Source organism: Pipistrellus kuhlii, unplaced genomic scaffold (assembly GCF_014108245.1).
Source record: "Pipistrellus kuhlii isolate mPipKuh1 unplaced genomic scaffold, mPipKuh1.p scaffold_m20_p_14, whole genome shotgun sequence".
In the NCBI taxonomy this organism is placed as follows: Eukaryota; Metazoa; Chordata; class Mammalia; order Chiroptera; family Vespertilionidae; genus Pipistrellus; species Pipistrellus kuhlii.
This window is the reverse complement of record NW_023425449.1, coordinates 11,310,922-11,330,540: the sequence shown is the minus strand read 5'-3', so window position 1 is coordinate 11,330,540 and position 19,619 is coordinate 11,310,922. Positions and strand designations below refer to the sequence as shown.

The window sequence follows — 19,619 nt, the reverse complement described above, 5'->3', positions numbered from 1 at the left end:
TTTGTTTTGTTTTTTTACTACATGGGGATGACAGCCTCAGGTGTAGTTAAGTGGCTAGAATTGTTTGAACACTGGATATCACTTTGGGAAAGTCCTGTTTCATTTCCCCTTGACATAAAATAGAATTTTTAAACCTTGTTATGTAGACTGCTGATATTTGAGAAATAGAAGAATTTAGGAACTCATGAAGAATTTGCATTCAATTACAGAAAAAAGTATATTAAATTGTATTTTCCAATTGACTTCATCCCTGGGTCCCCTTTTGCAATCACCTTGCATTTTGCTTCTCCCATCATTTTTTCCCGACATGTATGTGAGTGAACCGTTACTCATCGGCACGTGCATTGGCACATGGGTGGCGGACTTGCTTGTGTTGTCTCAGCATGCTGTTCAGGAATCTGTACTGATTCTGGGTCCTTGGAGAAGTATCACTGTAAAGTGGAACAGGAGTATACATGGCAAATTTTGCCTGTTTGAAAATTCTGTGCAAAGCTTTGAAAAAGTGGTAATTTCTCTTTTGCTCCCTGTCCTCCATCCTATTTCCAGCTCTGTGTGCTTCATAGGACTCAGTATTGATACTAACTTACTAACACTGATTGTTCAAATAATCTGCAATAGTTTAGAACAAATGGGCTTTTCCCAGCTAACCTGAGAACCTACCTACTATTTATTCTGACTTTTTTTTTTCTCCAGCCTCTACCTTGTGGCAGGTACTTTTCTAGGTGCTGGAGGTAAAGTCCAGGGCAAAACTGATAAATACGCCTTCTTTCTTATTTCATACATCCTTGTGGAGCTAATATTTTTATTAAAAAAACATATGTAGAAATGCAAAACCTCATTTATAAATCTCTATAGCTAGTACATAAATCAAAAAATGCGATATTCTGCCTTAAGTTCTATCTGAGTAATTTTTATCAGAGAGGGATAAAAATGTTTAGTTGGTAGGATTGACTTACAACTTCTTGCACCTCAGCCTGTGTATTACGTCAGAATGCTAGCCTGCATTTCATCCGGGCAGCTCCCTCTCTCCGCTTCTGAAGAGTTAAAGCTGTAATGTACAATGATTTATGAAGTGATCACGATTATGCTTCCTTTCACATCCTGAATTAGTTTTGTAAGATAAACAAAAAAAGGAGATAATATTCCATTCTCATGGCCAATATAGAAATTGGTGTTTGCCTAAAAATATTGTGCTTATTTTTTTTAATTAAATTATTATCTGTGTACATATTTTAACATTGCTCCCCCCCCTCCCATACATACTCTCCCTCCCCAGAGTTTTGTGTCCATTGGTTGTACTTATATGCATGTATATAAGTACATAAAGTATATAAACACAAATGCACTTTTTAAAATTTAGTAACTGGTTTTGTTTTTTTTCTGCAGTTCACATATGACAGCTGTGAACCCAACACTTAGATTTTTTCTCTTCTGAATTTCCCCCTCACTCCCCTCCCAGATTTATGTCAAAAGAGCATATGCAGTCTGATGGGTGGGGACATGCAGAGCCTCAAAGACCCTGGCTCTCCGGCACTGGGACCCGGGCCTCCCCTCAGACTGCACACACGCCTGTCTGCGCTGGGGTTCTGCCCTGGTCCCATCACCTTGAGGTGTCCCTAGGCCAGGAATGCCAAACAGGTTCTGTGTCTGTGCCAACTCTGGACACACCTAGGGGGCTGCCGGGAGCCCAGGGGTGACGCTGTGGAGGCAGGCAGTGTCTGGGTGCCATTACAGAGAACGCAGTGCTGGACTGGCATTGCCTTCCATGGCAATGCCCACTTGACTTGTCTGGAGTGGGATACTGGGGGAACAGGCTGCATGCCAGCCACCAGCTCAGCTCAGAAAGGGGCAAGGCGTTCATCCCATCCTTGCTCTGGCGGTTTTTCTCTCTGGCCAGGTGGCTGCACTTGCGACCTCTCCTCCCCTCAGGGCAGTTTCCTCCAGGCAGAGAGCTGGCGGCTGTCCCCATGAGTTAGATGCGCCTGGAGTGCGCGAACACTCACATGGCACTCACACAGAAATAACCTTAGCCTCCGGGGGAGCTCTCAGTAATTTCCAGTCCTAACGGAGAAGGTCCATCTTCAGTGCTACTGAGAAACTAGAATGAAAGCATGGCTTACTCTAACCAAGTTCCAGAATGAGGGCGCCCTCCTGAGAAGCACTGGCTCCACAGAAAATACAAGGGGTGGTGGTGGTGGTGGTGGTAAACAGTGTTTCTAGAAAATACCAAAAACACCAAACAAAACCCAAACTTGGCCTTTCGTTTCTATCAGTGTACTCCATACCCAGCTGAAGAGGGCGGCAGGGGGTGGGGGTGGAGTGGGGGCTGCGGGCTTCGTCCTGCTGACTTGGGGGATGTCACGGTGCTCCCCGAGTGCCTCCGGTGTCCGGTGAATGCCCCCCTCTTTGCCTGTGGGTTTTGGAGGCTTTCCTTCGGAGTCACTTCCATCCACTGCCTCCTCTGCGTCTTCTCACAGGCTGCCTGGGCCAGGGTTCTCCTGCCCAGGCCACGCCACTTCTCCGTCTGTTCTTTTTGCTTGTTCCCTTGGTCACCAGCCGTTTCACAGTGTCTTTGTCCTTTCTCTCTTTCCTCTCGGTCATGCCAAGCTCTGCTCTGCCTCTCAGCTTCTAGGGCCCCTTTTGGACCTGCTCATAGGCTGCCAGGGCGCCTGTCCAAGACAAATGCACTTTTAATGAGATGATTCACATTCCATAAAATTCCTTGAAGCACATAATGTAGTGATTCTTAGCATACAGGGTGGGGCAAAAGTAGGTTTACAATTGTGAGTACATGAAGCTTAGAGTTTATGCTTGTATTATTTATTAATTACTGTATTATTTTTCCACACAAACAACTGTAATTCTACTTTTGCCCCACCCTGTTTTTGCCAGGTTGTATAACAATCACCATTTGCTACTAGTCATTCCAGAACATTTTCATTACTCCTAGAAAAACCGTGTATCTGTTAGCAGTTATTTCTCCTTCCTTACCCTTGGTTCTGACATCCACTAATCTTTTTTGTCTGTAAGGATTTGCCAGTTCTGGCCATTTCATATAATGGGGATCATACAGTATATGATTTTCTGTGACTGGCTTCTTTCATGGTTTTTAAGGTTTTTCTGTATTTGAGCATGCACCATTCATTTTTATAGATAAATACTTTTCCATTGTATGTCTATGCTACATTTTGTTTATCCATTCAACAATTCATGGACACTTGTGTGGTTCCCATTTTTTAAAACTATTATGTATAATGCTGCTATGAGTATTTATGTACAAATTTTTGCATGGACATGCAATTTCAGTTCTCTTGGTATATATCTAGGAATAGAATTATTGTGTCATATGGTAACTGCTTTTGGAGAAAATGTCACTATGTTTTTCTAAGTATTAAATATTTGTACCATTTTTACTTTCCTTACAGCAATGTCAGAGAGTTTGTCACCACTTCTTATTTGTCTTTTAAATCATATTTATTCTAATCAGTGTGAAGTGATGTCAAGCTTATTATTTTTTATGAGGATTTATAACAATTTTTACATCTTGCTTTTTAGGTGCCGTACTGCTTTGTAGTGTACAAGGACTAGCAGTTAATATTGATCCAGTCTTATACACCTGGCTTATTTATCAGCCACAGAAACAAACCAGTAGGCATATGCAACAGGTGAGAAATTTTTATAATTTTCTCAATGGATAAATATTTTTCCTATCATTTATTGGAGTTATATATTTCTTCTATTTGTTTCATTTATGGACGTGGCATAATTCTTCTGTCTCCCATTCTACCCCTTTTAAGCATTTCTGTACTTTAAAGTAGAGTTTCATTGACAATTAAATGTTTTTTTTTTGTACAATTGCTTGTAAAGCAGATACATGACAGAGGCTAGTTTAGGTAGGTCATCCTATTTTACTGTCCTGTTTTTCCTCATAGATTCAGAGAGAATCATTGATCGGCTACTTCCTACACGCCCAACACTGGGAATCGAGCCCACAACATGGGCATATTTCCTAGACCGGAATGGAACCTGGGACCTTTCAGTCCACAGGCCGACGCTCTTTCCATTGAGCCAAACCAGACAGGGCTCTCGTTCATAACTTGATTGATTATATAATACTAGAGGTCTGGTATACGAATCCGTGCACCAGTGGGGTCCCTCGGCCTGGCCCAGATTGCAAGAGGGTGCAGGCTAGGCTGAGGGACCCCACCAGTGCACTATCGGCTCTGGGGAGAGTCAGGGGAGGTTGGCCAGCCGGGGAGGAACCTCTGGAGAGAGTTCCAAAGTGTGTCCGGTCCATCTTGTTCAGTACCTATTGGCCGGACACAACAGCAAGCTAAGCTATTGATTGGAGCATCTGCCCCCTGGTGGTCAATGCATGCCCTAGCAATGGTTGAGAGGCCTTAGCATATCATTAGCATATTATACTTTGGTTGAACAGCCGACTGGTCGATTGGACATTTAGCATGTTAGGCTTTTATTATATAGGATAGCTCTGTAACATACCTATGCTGTCATTGAAATATTTATTCATATTCTAGATAATATTAAGTCCTATGAGTTGGATCTGTAGAAAGGTGGTTGTGGTGGTGTTGAGGGTAATGTTAGACTCCATGGATAATGTTAGACTCACCGTTTGATGCAGCTGTATTTCAGTTATCATCTGTTGTTTCCCAAGCTGCAATTTCCTTCTCAGTTTGTGGCTAGAACCCAACATTTGATTATTGTTTTCCACCCAGTTCGACATCTATCTTTGATCCTGTAGCATACATAAAAATATCTATTCTTTTTTTTTTTTTTTTTTGCCAAAAATCTGACAAGATTGTATTGGGCGTCATCTATGGTAACATCAGACTTTATTTCAGTGAATAAAGATGAAACAGCTGCTTTATTGTTCATCTCAGCACTCATGCATTCAATATAGGATCATAATGTTTTCCAGCTTTCTCTAACTGTAGATATTTTTCTATGCTTTCTAAATATGCTGTGGATATCACGTTGTCAGACTAAATAAACTTTCAGCAATTCTCAGAAAATACTGGATTGTCCATCTTAAAATTTACCTAGTCAGTTTATAGAAATTTGTCTGTAAAATATCATTTTTAAGAATAATTTTTAATTTTCTACTAACATTAATTTTCTTTCCTTCTTGTATGTTTATAATTATTGAATTTATTGGGATGATCTAACATTAATTTTCAAAGCTACTTTTAATTTTGAATTGCTCTTACTTTGTTATCTTAATACTTTTTACTAAAACTTATAATTGTTTTCAAGATTTCCCACAGGGTTGTAATTTATAAATTTTTAAAATATATGTTTTATTGATTTTAGAGAGGAAGGGAGATGGAAAGAGAGGAAGAAACAATATATGTTTTATTGATTTTAGAGAGGAAGGGAGATGGAAAGAGAGGAAGAAACATAATGATGAGAGAGAATGCATGCCCCTCACTGGAGATCGAGCTGCAGCTAAGACATATGCCCTGACCAAGAATTGAATTGTGACCTCCTGGTTCATAGGTTGATGATGCTCAACCACAGCGGCTGGGCATAATTTACAATATCATTCAGTGTGTGTGTGTGTGTGTGTATATGGGGAGAGGGGAGACATGAATAGAGAGGGCAACAGAAATTGGTTGTTGGATTAACTAATTGACTTAAAGTATAAATCTCAGCCAAAGTTGTAAAGGCCTTTCCTCAGTAATGCCTTGTTAAACTTTCATTGCTTATGAATTAGTACGTAATTGTAATTCAGTTTTTCATTTGACTCTCTCCAGCAGCCTGTGATTGCTGTTCCTCTTGTTATGCCAATTAGCAGAAGGAAAGAGGACGAGGCATCTGTTGGAAGTGCGCCCTTGGCAAAGCAGCAGTCATATCAGGCCTCTGAGTATGCCAGCAGCCCTATAAAAACAAAAACAGTAACAGGTATGTGTCAAGAAGGCTAAAGGTTCTGTTATCTTACCCAGCCTCTAAAGTAGCAAATTATCAAATTATCTGGGTCACCGTTTCATGAATGTTGACCAGAGAGAGACATGAGACTCCTGGGCTGGAGACAAAGGACTTTATTATTTACAGAATTAGCAGTAACCAGAGTTAGCATTTTCTCGTGTCCCTCTCCTAAGCCCATTTTCCACAAGTGTAATACTTATATACATTACAGGAGAAAAGCCTTCAATTTAGGGAACATATGTGTAGAAAAGCATGCCTGCTATGTTTTCTAGAAGGAGGCACTATATTTACCTTGCAAGACTGTAAGTAAACTTGTCCAGTGTTCAGAAAGAAGATAATATTTCTGTCTTCTGAGGCTGTATGCTGTTTAAATATCCTTGAAAACACAATTGGGGTCAAAGGCACTCACTCTCTCTACTTTTGAGACATGTAAAAAACACAAGAGACCCTGCTGAATTGTCTCCCAATAGCATGTTCCTTCTTAATGTTAATTCTTGCAAATTACAGTGCATCTCAATCTTCTTTCCTCCCCCTCCTCTTACTTGTTGAACTAGACTGTCCATGCAAATATAAAACATAAATTTTCTTTCATAAAATATTTTCTTTTATATTTCCTTCATTGTGCAAACAAAAAAAAATCCCACAGTACTTTGATTTAATTTTAATTGGTATTTTTATCTTTAACTTCTAATGTTTGTGTGATGGTCCATTCTCTCTTCAGGTGATTTTTTCTTAGGTATTCTATTCAGCTTTATTTCATACTAGAGGCCAGTGCATGAAAATTCATGCACTTGGCGGGGGTGGGGAGGTGGGGAATCCCTCTCTCCAGCCTGCGCCCTCTCGCAGTCCAGGACCCCTTGGGGAATGTCCACCTGCAGTCAGACATCCTTAGTGCTGTTGAGGAGGCAGGACAGGCTCCCACCACCACTGCTGTGCTCCCAGTCATCAGCATGGCTTGTGGCTGAGTGAACCGCCCCTTGTGGGAGCACACTGACCACCAGGGGGCAGCTCCTGCATTGAGCGTCTACCTCTTGGTGGTCAGTACACATCACAGCAACCAGTCATTGCCAGTTGTTCCGCCATTAGGTCAATTTGCATATTGTCCTTTCATTATATAGGATATTTCCAATCATATTGAAAAACGTTTTATATTTTCAAGAAATCAAAACCCACTATTAAATGTAATGGGCAAGACTGTTGTAAATGACATTGAGGGTAGACATATTACTAAGACGTAATGTCTGCCTTTGAGAAACTTAAAATATGATTGTATACATAAGGCAGTTCAAATGATCATTTGTGGTTTAGAGAAGTTAGTATTTTCTTCATAGTTGACAGCAACAATAAATATGCTAATATACATTTTTGTGGAGTTTTATACATAACTATTATTATTTTGTGCTCTATTACTTTCCTAAAATATGATGTTATGTTTAGTTTTTGGAATTTTTAGTTTTTCACCTCTTAGTATCTATAAGCTTTTACATTGTTGAGATTTACTTTATCAATTGATAAAAATGCTGATGTTTATTTTTTTATCATAGGAAGATTATCTGTAACTTGCATTAAGTTTTTAATATGGAATTAGATATTTTTTCTTTTAGTTACCATCTCTTTAACTGGTATCTACATAAAGGCCTATAACTATCACCTGTAAATAAAATAAATGTCCACTAAGTGTCAACTGATAAAAATAAATTTAATCTTATATGCATATTAACCACATATCTTTGCCTCCTGTTTTACTATTTAGTCCTGTTCTTTTTAAAATTTTTAGAATTGATTTTAGATAGAGGAAGAGCAGTAGGGAGGAAAAGGGAGAGGGACAGGGACAGGGACAGGGACAAGGACAAGGAGAGGGAGAGGGAGAGAAACATCTATGATGTTATAGAGAAACATTAATTGCTTCTATCTTTACATACTCCGACTGGGAATTGAATCCACAGCATGGGTATGTGCCATGACTGGGAATCGAACCTGCAACCTATTGGTCTACTGAACCATGTTCCCATGCTCCAACTAGCTGAGCCTCTGGCCAGGGCTATTTCTCTTCTTTAAATCATATTTAATAATTGATGTCAAGTAATGGTTAAGGATGGGTAAAGGTGACAGAAATTCTTATTTAAATGAAATTATATGACATAGAACTATATAGAAATATCATAGATTTTAGAAAAATGTGCATTTGCTATGTATGGAGAAGTTTTATATCTAAATTTATATCTATATCAGTTACATATCAATTCACAAATAATATCAGTTAATATCCAAGATATATTTTGCTTTCTTATACTTATTAATTTTTATAGGAAATTAATATTAATGTTATATTGAGGAAAATAATAAACCAAAAAGCATAGCTTTCTGTCATAATTATTATTTTATAGAATATGAAGATGTATATAAACAATATGTTGTTCTTTATTTCAAATTACAAGAACTGTGGTTCTTTGCTTTTGAGTTGTGGTATTTGCTTTTGTCTTTAGTGCTCTCCTATCTCTAGAACACTTAAGTTAGATATCTGATAGGCAGTCTCTTTATAGGTAAGGATATTAGTACTTCACCAAATATGGATTCTTACCCAAGCTAGCTTAACAATTAACAGTTGTCAGACTGATCCCCTGTGCTTGCCTTGTTTAGGCACTGTGAGCATTTTCAGGAGGTGATACGCCTTGGTGAAAAGAACATTTATTCCTTATGACGTACATGTCTTCCCCTTGGATGCCTCCATTTGTACTTTCCTGGGTACCTTGGTGGTAGTGCTCTCCCTTTCCTTGAGATGCTCCTTGACAACCCTAAGCTCTCAGTAGAGTTAAGTTTTAAAACGTTTTGCTTTTCTTTTAATTAGGGTGCACAATTTCTGTTTGGTTTTAAATTAAAAAAATGTTTTGTAAGTCCTTTGACTGTTTACCTACTTCTAAATGTAGTTATCATTGTTTTTATTATTGTTTATGTTGCATCCTGAACTGTAATGAATTTGGTAAGGTGTTCAGAGCCTTTTTGCACCTCTTTTTTGTTGCTTTTGTTTTACTTTTCCCATCCTTATGTTTTTAAGTGTACAGTTCAGTAGTGTTAAGTATATTCACATTGTTATGAAATACACATTTTAATTTTTAAACGGATCTTTACAATGGAGAAGTAATAGTATTAATTTTTGCCTGAATTCTTATTAATTTTTAAAAAATTTTATAATCTCAACCTAAAGTCCAATGTTGGTTTTAAGTTCATCCCCAACAACTTATGGAGTGTTTTTGGCACATGATGACGAAGGCTAGCTGATAAGCACCAGGCTTGATTTTGGTTTTTAATTATTCAAGATGAAGCAGACATCTTCTTCTTCCAGTCTCAATTAACCAGGGTAAAGCAGCTCGCTGCCCTGGAACATGTGACTGATGACTGGAATGTGTTGACAGCAGAGCAGCCCTGTTTTACTGATACAGGCACGCAGGGCAGGCCAAGCCAGGATCAAGTCATGTTTCACATGAAGATAATATATTATTACAGAACTCCAAATTATCTTCCAGAGAATCCATGTACCCTTCAAAACAAGGAAACCCTAAAAGATAGGACATCTGTTTACCCTCTGTTTTGGAAACCTTATGAACATTAATTTGGGGCTCTTGACAAAATATCTGTAATGAAAATGAAAATTGTAAAAAGCAGGATACTCCATAAATGATAGCTTTAAAAAAAATACCATTCATTATCATCAAGTCTAAAGCTCTGCAAGTACACAGTTAAAATAATAGAAGGCCTTTTCATTTGACTTATTAAATCTACCAAAATAATAAAGATATGATCATTAATGATGTAGAGTTTAGGAGATCATGCCACAAATGAAAAGTATGGAACTTAGGCCTCTGACCATGGTGGAGTAACAGGGGTTTGGATTATATTCCTGCAGTAAATAACATATGGTCAAAGTTTATGGGAGGATTAAAAGTTTGTGCACATTGGACAACAGGCAGGGAAATGAATGAGGTAAGGGCTAGGCTTGCCCTGGCTTTCTGGTTGAAGGCACATTTCAGACGATTGAGCAGCGGGGGATATATCAGATTAAGCTCAGCTGTGTTGCTGAATTGAAGTTATGGGAAGCACGGGGATAGAAGTATAAGGTGGCAGAGATGACTGAAAATTAGGGAACAAAATTCCAGAGAGAAAGCTATTCAGTGAGAGTTCCAGAAAGCAGCAATAGGGTTCTTCTTGAGTATCTCGAATGAGTGAGATATATAGGATGAGACTCCACAAGATTGGATTTAGGATGACTAAGGAGCTGTGAACTCAGAGCTCACACAGGGCTGGAAGGCATTCACATTTCTATTGTCCATTGTATACAACTCTTAGGAATAATTAAAAAAAAAAGAAAAGAACAACAACAACAAAAAGAACGAAGCCTATTTCTAGAGATGCAAAATCTGAAATGAGAGCCTTCCTGGTGAAATTAGTGGTAGAGTAGACATTAAAAAGGAAGTAGTCAATAAACTTGAAGACATAACCATAAAAGAAAGGAAGAAAAATGTTCTGAGTTTTAGTGAACTATGAGACAATAATTAGTTAAGATTGTCAAGGAAGGCCTCATTGAAAGTCCATGTTACCAGATGCTTAAAAAGGCTGAGGGAGCCAAATCCGGTTTGGCTCAGTGGTAGAGCGTTGGTCTGCCGACTGAAAGGTCCCAGGTTCGATTCCGGTCAAGGGCATGTACATCAGTTGCGGGCACATCCTCGGTAGGAGGTGTGCAAGAGGCAGATGGTCGATGTTTCTCTCTCATCGACATTTCTAGCTCTCTATCTCTCTCCTTTCCTCTCTGGAAGAAATCAATAAAATATATTAAAAAAAAAAAAAAAAGGCTGAGGGAATGAGCCATGTGAGTATTTGAGGAATGTGGGAATGAATACATACATATATGAATAAGTTATCCCTTTCACTTTATAAATAAGGAGATTGAGTCATAAAGAGGGCAAGATTCCTGGGCCCAGATCAAACCAGCAACCAAGGTATGTGTTCTTGACCTGGAATTCAACCCCCAATCTTTCTACACACGGGCTGATGCTCTTACTACTGAGCAACACTGTCCAGGGCTAGATAGACTTTTTAAATGAAAGTTCGAGATTATAGTAGTCATTCTGTGATTATCATTTGCCCTCTCTCGTTCCTCACTGGTGGTTTATAACCAGCTCTAAAAATCAGGTTCATACAAATGCAGTCATCCACTATTTTCCTTCTAATACCTAATATATTACCAGCCAACTGTAATGTGTGTGTGTGTGTGTGTGTGTGTGTGTGTGTGTGTGTGTGTGTGTGATTTTCAAGGAATTGTTCTAAAATTTCAGCCCAGTTCTATAGGATGAGTATAGTAAAGAGTTTTGCATTAATGCTACCGACATGGATATACTGGAAACTCCTAACCTCTGTGATGAGTGGGGGAGGCTCTGCCTCTCTTTAGTTGGGTGCCATTTTGATGAGACTCAAAGTTAAAACATTAATATTGACATATTTTTTGTTTTTTGATATGTTTTTAATCATATCTCAATAATTGATGCTTCTAATAAAAATTATGATGTTTCAGATGTTTAAGTTTTTTTGTTTTGTTTTGTTTTGTTTTGTTTTGTTTTTGGTCAGGCATATGGAAATACTATCTAATTTAGATCTCAGAGAAAAAAGAAAAATCCTGAAATTTCCCAAAGCACTTTGTTATTATTACAGATAGTAAAAGGTTTTAGACTGTTTTTTGTTTGTTTTTAAGAATCTTTCATTTGATAATGAAATTGAGTTATCAGGTAGACTTTTTCTAATTGCATTTTTTTTCTGATTTCATTTCAAAATATAGTATATTTAAATTAAGCAAGAGTTCAAGAAATGTAGCTTTAATATTTAAGATGGAGTTAAATTTGGCTGAAAATGTTAGAAAACACTGTAAGAGTGATTTGAATTTTATTTGTCTCTCATGTGGAAGCGTAGGCATCCCAAGGTGATAGAGCTCTCTGAGTTCAGATACTTTCCTATTCCACTATGGGTGGCCTCAAAGGCCAGACTTGCCTTATGGTTCAAAGTGGATGCTTCAATGGTTTATTGTATCTGCATTTCAGTGAGCAGTAATGAGTGCTCTCTTTTAAAACTCTACAGAAGTTGCACACTCCACTTTTGCTTATACACTCTCTGCCAGAACCTAGTCACATGATTATATTCAGCGGCATGGAAGTGTCAGGAATGTAGTTTGTGTTCTTTATGGCTGTGTGCCTGAATGAATTGTGTGGGTTCTAGTTGAGAAAGAAAGGGAGAGCGAGTATTAGAGGTGATTTAGCAATTTCTTCTATAATAACTTAAATGCCACAAGCTGAGTTTGGGAAGAGAATTTGAAAATAAATATTTTCCTGTTAGTGAGGGTATCAGAAGACAGAGCTGGTAAAAGTGTTTTTCATGTCTGAGTTGTAGGTTGGATCTTACACAGTGAGAGGTACAGGTTTGGTAGTCAACAACATGAATCATAGTCAAAGCCACAGACCCTGTGTGACTTCTCAGGGAGACCATACACAGCAAGGTGAGAAGAAAGCTCAATACAAAGCCTGAGCAACTTTCTCATTAAAGGGTCAGAAAAAGGAGCCAGTGGAGTCTGTGCAGGTTGTGTAATGAAAGGGCTGGGCTGTTACAGCTACAATATACTATCTAGTTCCCTCCTATTCCCTCTCTCCCAATTAATAGGTAATTCCTTTTCTAGGGAAGATGTGTTTTTTTTATTCTTCTTAACTTTTATTGAATTTGTTGGGGAGATGTTGATTAATAAAATTATATAGATTTCTGGTATATGATTCTATTAAACATCATCTGTATATTACAATGTGTGTTACCCCTCAAAGTCAAGTCTCCTTCCATTACCATTTATCCCTCTTTTATATTCTAAATTAAAAAGAACTCTCTGATTGCAAGAGATAGAAACTATATTCAAATGATTTTAAAAAAAAAGTCAGTGATATATATGTCGATTCCTATAACCAAAATAGTAAAAAAGGCAAGGGCAGATCTTTTCTTTGGAATGACCTAAACCAGACTGCACATCATCAGGACGTTGTCTTCTCGTGTTGGTTTAATTTTCTTTTACTGAACATAGGCTTCTTGATACCCCTGTGTACACAGCTGTGGCACCTCTGGACTCACTTATGTAACTTTCTATAACCAAAGGGAAAGAGATTGGATCCAGTATTGTTTGAAAACATACCTGAGGAAGATTTTGTTTGGTTTATCTTAGCTCCTGTGTACACATCTTAGACAATCATTGGGGCCAGGGAAGTTAGGTACTACGATGGCCCAGGGGCAGCCTCGGATGGGTCATGCATGCATCCACCTCCATGTTCAAGGGCATGAGGTGTCTTACCAAGAAATGTAGGTATAGTAGAAACGTGGCTCCTGAGGATGTGAGTCAGCCATCTATTCCAGTTTATGTCAACTAAACTTTGTCTTTACAGTTAGTCTCAATAGGTTTAAAATACAACATTTTGGTTATAAAATGCTTAGACTAAATCACATTCACACATTTCTGTTTTGGTAGGAATAAGGTAAATGGATTATGAAGGTGTATTGTACACATGAACTGGGGGACAGAGGGAAAAGAACCTAGAATACAAAGACTTGGTATTTGTAAGATACATTGCAGACTTTATAACAATTTTTTGTTTGTTTATTAACCTCGAGTTTGTTCAGTTAGGGGAAAGGAATTAGGAAGTGTTTTTGTTGTATACAGTTTTAAACAATACAGTTTTGCTTTACACAATTCATTAATTTTGTAAATTTGTTTTATTGCAAATGTTTTTTTTGTAGCGATTCATGAATTTTAGTTAACATATGACTTCAACTGAGTTAATTTTAAAGTTGTTTAGGAGGACATTGTGATGATAATGAGTACATTGAATTTTTTTAAAATGTAGAGTTCTTTTACTACTTCTAGTTTTTACATGAGCTGGCCAGAATTCAGCAAAAATTCAACCAAATTGTTTTGTATGCAGTCTCCCTCAGCCTCCCCTTTGTAGCAGTCAGAACAAGATTATAGTTTCCAGATGATATTCTGAATGTCACATAGTGATGACATATATTTTCCTGGTTGGCTCAGCATGAGATGCAATTTTGCATGCCATGTCACGCTGACTTGCAGAATCCAAAAGCCATTATTCCCGAGGGGCTTTCAGGAGTGATAGTATCAAATGGAGTTTGTATTTTGATGAAATGTATCAGGCATTATTGCAGTTTCAATGGCAAGTTGTTTAAAGCTTTATATGTTATCTAAACTCCAGAAATTTAAAAATAGTATTACTATGTAAAGGCCATTTTTTTCCTTCAAGCTATTTAAATTTATATTGCCAAATAAAGTTGCCAAAAATAATGATTAGCATAAAATATAGATCAAGAGTTAGGAAGATATGTTAGAAAAACCAGTAGACCAGGGACCAAAAAAACCTTGGTTTTGACCTTGGTCTACTGTGTCAAGTTAACCCCAGAAAGCCATGTTTTCTTTATTTATAAAATGTTAAATATACCCAATAATATCTCATAGATTTAAGTGTTCTTATAAGACTTAAGTAGAGGACTTAAGTAAAGTAAGGTATATGAAAGTTCTTTAAAATAATAAAACACAATTCAAGCCCTAACTGGTTTTGCTCAGAGGTTAGAGCATCGGCCTGCAGACTGAAGGATCCCAGGTTCGATTCCGGTCAAGGGTATATGCCCAGGTGGGCTTGACTCCCAGTTGAAGGTATGCAGGACACAGCAAATTAATGATTCTTTTTCATCACTGATGTTTCTCTCTCTTCCTCTCCCTTTCTCTCTGAAATAAATAAAAATATCTTTAAAAAATAAAAAATAATAAAAAGGTAATAAAGGAGAAAAAATCTCCACAATTCAAATAGAAAGTAAAGATCATGTTTTTAATATTTTTTTTAAGAAGCAGTTTTATTTTTTAAAAAAATATATATTTTTATTGATTTAAGAGAGGGAAGGAGGGAGAGAGAAACATCCATGATGAGAGAATCATGAATCAGCTGCCTCCTCAAGTTTCCCACTGGAGATTGAGCGCACAACCCAGGCATGTGCCCTTGACTGGAATTGAACCTGGGGCCTTTCAGTTCTCAGGCTGATGCTCTCTCCACTGAGCCAAACTGGCTAGGATTGTTTCTATTTTAAAAGGAAAAGCGTAAACTTCAAGCAAGGTGAAACAATTCATCTATTGCCTTCTGACATGGAAGTAAATTTTACTTTTTCTTTTCTCTGTTTGATCTTAATGATCTCAAAGTTGCCTTAAAGCTTCATATTTCTATTCATGCCTACATAGCATTTATTTCACTCTGATAATCTTTGTTATTTTACATTTACCTTAACTCACTTGCTTTGTTATACCAGTCTCTCTCTTTTTTTAAAGTTGTCTCATGTGCAATAGCCTAGACATCGCTGATCAGGTATGTTCCAGGCTGCTCAAGTCTAACATATATGAAATCTGTACTGCTACATATCTCTCCCTGCAACACCATAAGTAACATGACCATGTTACTGATTGTATTTAGAATCCACTATCATATCCCAACTCCCTCAGTGTGAAAGCCAGCCTCCTTCCCAGGGCCTTTTTAAGGGGGTACCTGTTGATAGCTTCAGCCTTGTCTCCTACTCCTCTCATCCCTGAGCACACGCCTAACTTAGCCTTTCTGCATTGTTGTTCTATCTGCTCAGAATACTCTACTCATGGATCTCTCCCAAAGTTTTCTTTTAAACAAACATTTTTAAAATTTCTAATATGCAAAATGTGGTGGATATAGACTATGGAATTATATGTACGAGAAAGAAAAGTCTGTGCTCCTTGCTTTAAGGTATTATAAATTTAAGTATAAATGCAAATAGATACCAGATTGGGAGGAGAGGGAAAGTATGAGTCTATATGTCATTCTCCTAGTGGCGATATGGTATCCCTTACCTGGGAGAATATTCTAGCATCACCAAACTTAATTTAGTAAAAGTCTTGTAAAGCATGATCTGATGGTTTATTTTATGCTACTTGAAATTAAACATATAAATTGGATTTGCATTTACATAAAATGATTAAGTATTTATGAATCTATTAGATATGTTAGAAATTATTATTAAATTATTGAAAGTAATTTCTGAAATTTACATTATAAAAACTGTTAAATCTCTTACTATATGAACAAAGTTTTTAATAACATGGAAAATGGAATATCACATTTCATTTTCTCAATATATATATATGCCTTTTATATAATTACATATTTCTTTTGGTTATCATCAAAGTCAATTTTTAGAATTGAGATGTTTAATAGGTAAGCTTTCATTATCAGGGATATTCACATATGGGAAGACACATTTTTCTATCAATCAGGTACCATGTAGTTGAATTTTTTTTTTTGAAGTAAAGGTTTTATTGAGAAATGGACAGATTTTTTTGGTTACAACTTAATTTTTACAAAGTGAGTACATCCAAGTATTCAATAAATAAAACTCCTGTTGCTCCACAAACCCATCTTCTAGACATTAATCCCTGATAAGAGTAACTAAGACCCTCCTGACTTTTAACAGATTTATTTTGCTTATTTTTGAATAGTTGCCAGTATCAATAATTCTATAAGATAAAATGATCTATGCTATAGTATAATCCCATGTAGTTGTAATTTTAAGCAAGGAAAAAAATAACCTTGAAAATATTTTCTGTATATATATTTTTTAAAATATATTTTATTGGTTTTGTACAGAAAAGAAGGGAGAGAGATAGAGAGTTAGAAACATCGATGAGAGAGAATCATCGATCAGCTGCCTCTTGCAAACCCCCTACTAGGGATATGCCCGCAACCAAGGTACATGCCTTTGCCGGAATCGAACCCGGGACCTTTCAGTCCCCAAGCCGATACTCTATCCATTGAGCCAAACCGGTTTCGGCTATTTTCTGTATATTTTTTTAATCACCAGGTACATTTCTGTTAAATAACTATCTGTTCTTATTCTTAGAGTCCAAACCATTGTCGGTTCCTGTGAAGGCCATGCTAAGTATTACTGAAGGCTGTCGAAGTCCTGAAGAAAGGATGAAGGAATTTATTGGAGCAGTATGGAATGCTGTAAAGAGGCTCACACTGCAGGTACAATAAAATTTAGAAATATCATGGTGTTAACTAACATGGCCCTTTTTAATTCTCAGCACCTTTTTATTGGTAAATATTTTCTCATTGGTAACACTTATGAAAACCATTTTATTTCCCTAATTTAAGAAGACTATTTGTGCACATTACATATTATTAACAAAATTGTATATGAAACTCCTATTACATGATCTTTCTGATAAAGTTCTAAAAATACACAAATTTTGAGATGTTTCTTGAATTAAAAATTAATTCATTTTTAAAATTTCCTTTAAGCTATAAAAATAGAAAAAAATTAAAGATATACCTTGAATTAAAAAATCCACGCTACATTTTTATCTCTATTAAGCATTAAGCGTTATTTGAAAGAATTTAAATGCCCAAATGTACAGATCACATTCTTATCTCAGTACTGAGATATAAACTTAGTTGGAATTAAAATAAAAAGTTATCTAAATATTTTCCCTATCTAGTCAAATTAAATATGAAGATGATAAATATAACTATTTACTTATTTGATTAGATATATCATGTTTTATGTGATGAAAATGCACAATTAAATGCTTATTGATTCTCATTGGTATTAGGTAAAAGTAACCCAACAGTTACACATTTTTAAAGGTTTATATAGAATTTTTTCTCTTTGAATAAAATATGAAAGATTGATACCAAAGTTCTAAAATTTATTTCTTGATATAAGTAGTTTTATTAAAAGTAACCTCATTCCATTTGTCCATCATACACAGCCAAAAATGACTAATTTAGTATAATTACCCTTTATTGATATAATTTTGAGTAGTTGTATAATAAAAGGTTAAAAAAGATAGTATTTTGTTACATGATTTTTTTTTACAGGTCTAGACAAATCTTAAAATTTAAGATTCCAGATGATGTAAGAAATCTTTATGGTTCTTGTAAGCTCACCGTAGGCACACGAACATTCCACAATGTCCGATATCCCGGAGAACATCCTCTGCCCAGATGAAGTAGCAGGAACCAGATTTATCTTGCTACTTGAAACACCAAAGATGGACAAAATATGTTATACAATGATTTCAAAACACTGGACAGTGATCCTCAGGAGGCCTAAGTGACTAATGGATTTGAAGAATGAGAGAAAGGGTGCTAAGTGGTATTCCACGTTCTGATTTTGGCTGGTAATGCCATTAATGATTGAAGAAGCTTTTCAGGCAGATAGGGAGATTGAATTTGCACTTGCATTTTAAGTGCTTATAAATTATCCAGCTACCTCTTAGACAGTAGGATATACCTATTTACAGGTTAAAAACGAGATTCACAGTAGAGATAAAATTTTTAGAATTATATAAATACTACAGGTCCAGTGCATGAACTTGTGCACCTTGAAAGGAACTGTGGGCCCTGAGGCTGCGGTGGGCACAGGAGTGGGTCTCGGCCCATCCTCAGCGCCCCTTCCCAGCCCCTCCTGCCAGGGCCTCCTGTCCCCTGTCTGCCAGCAGCCCGGCTCCTGCTGCTCCCACACACTGACAGCGCTGGCCTCATTCACAACTGCAGATGGCACAGAGCGATTGGGGTAGGCACCAACATTGGGTGCAAGTGGGTGGTGCTGCCCGATCATCCCTCAGGATCAGGGGGAGGTAGAAAAGCTCTCAGGGGCAATTGGAGCCAGCAGCCATTGCTCGCACCCACTGCTGGGTCCAAGAGATCAGAGCTGGTGCCGGGTGCCAGCAGTGGGCTCGAGCAGTGGCTCAGACTCCAGCAGCAGGTGTGAGTGGGGCTGGTGCTGGCAGCAGGTGCAAGTGCTGGGTGGGACCAAAGCGTGTGGGAGCAAAGAATTTTCAGTAACTACCAGAGGCTAGTCAGATGACAATGACCAGTACCCCAACTTGGTCTGCCACCCCTGCTCACCTGCTCCACCATCCTGCTGCAGCTGATACCACCATGTTTCACATGTGCCCCCTGGTGGTCAGCCCACATCATAGTGATTGGTTGTTTCGTAGGTCAGTTGATTTGCATATTAGCCTTTTATTATAAAGGATGCTTAAAACCAAGTCGATGGTTCATTCAAAAAAGTATGTAAAGTTTAGTGACCAATGGGCCCAGAGAATACCACTTTTAAAGTAGTCAGGAGAAAAGACAGTGTCCTTGAAAGAAACTGTAAGGGAGTGATCAGAATGTAGCAGGAAAGGTGGGAGAGTTAATAAAGCCAAACGTATGTAGAATTTTTACCAGCCAGTGGACCAGCAGTTTCAAATTCTGGATGTTAATTATGAGCTTGTTTGCTAATCTGCAATATGAAATGGTTAGATTAAATAATTTTTGGTTATTTCCAATTCTAACATTTTTGTGAGATTCTTTTTTTTGTTTGTTTGTTATATAATGATGTAATACCCTGATTAGTTTATCACCAACAGTGAAGTTAATTGAATATGACATTATGGATAAGTTATAAGTAGAGATACTGATGTTCTTCATTTTTTCTTCTTTTTTAAAATTTTAATAATTTTGAATATGATCCAGGTCCTTGTCTCATCCTATTCTCAGCCCTGATTTATACATACTATGTATTTA

The 19,619-nt window shown here is 37.2% G+C and overlaps 1 protein-coding gene and 1 pseudogene across 7 annotated transcripts in view; one reads left to right on the top strand and one right to left on the bottom strand.

Annotated features, from left to right (window-relative positions):
- The window catches only part of VPS13B (vacuolar protein sorting 13 homolog B), a 513,325-nt gene that overhangs the window by 177,887 nt on the left and 315,819 nt on the right, over window positions 1-19,619 (top strand). For 6 of the 7 annotated variants that reach the window (XR_006741555.1, XM_045581364.1, XM_036436745.2 and 3 more), the window contains 3 exons: window positions 3,556-3,665; window positions 5,775-5,922; window positions 16,942-17,069. Coding sequence is in view for 6 of the 7 variants with exons in the window: in XM_045581364.1 (XP_045437320.1) it covers window positions 3,556-3,665; window positions 5,775-5,922; window positions 16,942-17,069 (386 nt within the window). In the remaining variant the exon portion in view is untranslated. The remainder of the gene's footprint in view (window positions 1-3,555; window positions 3,666-5,774; window positions 5,923-16,941; window positions 17,070-19,619) is intronic. The other variant, XM_036436747.2, reaches the window with a different exon arrangement.
- LOC118718510 lies at window positions 326-3,055 on the bottom strand (annotated as a pseudogene).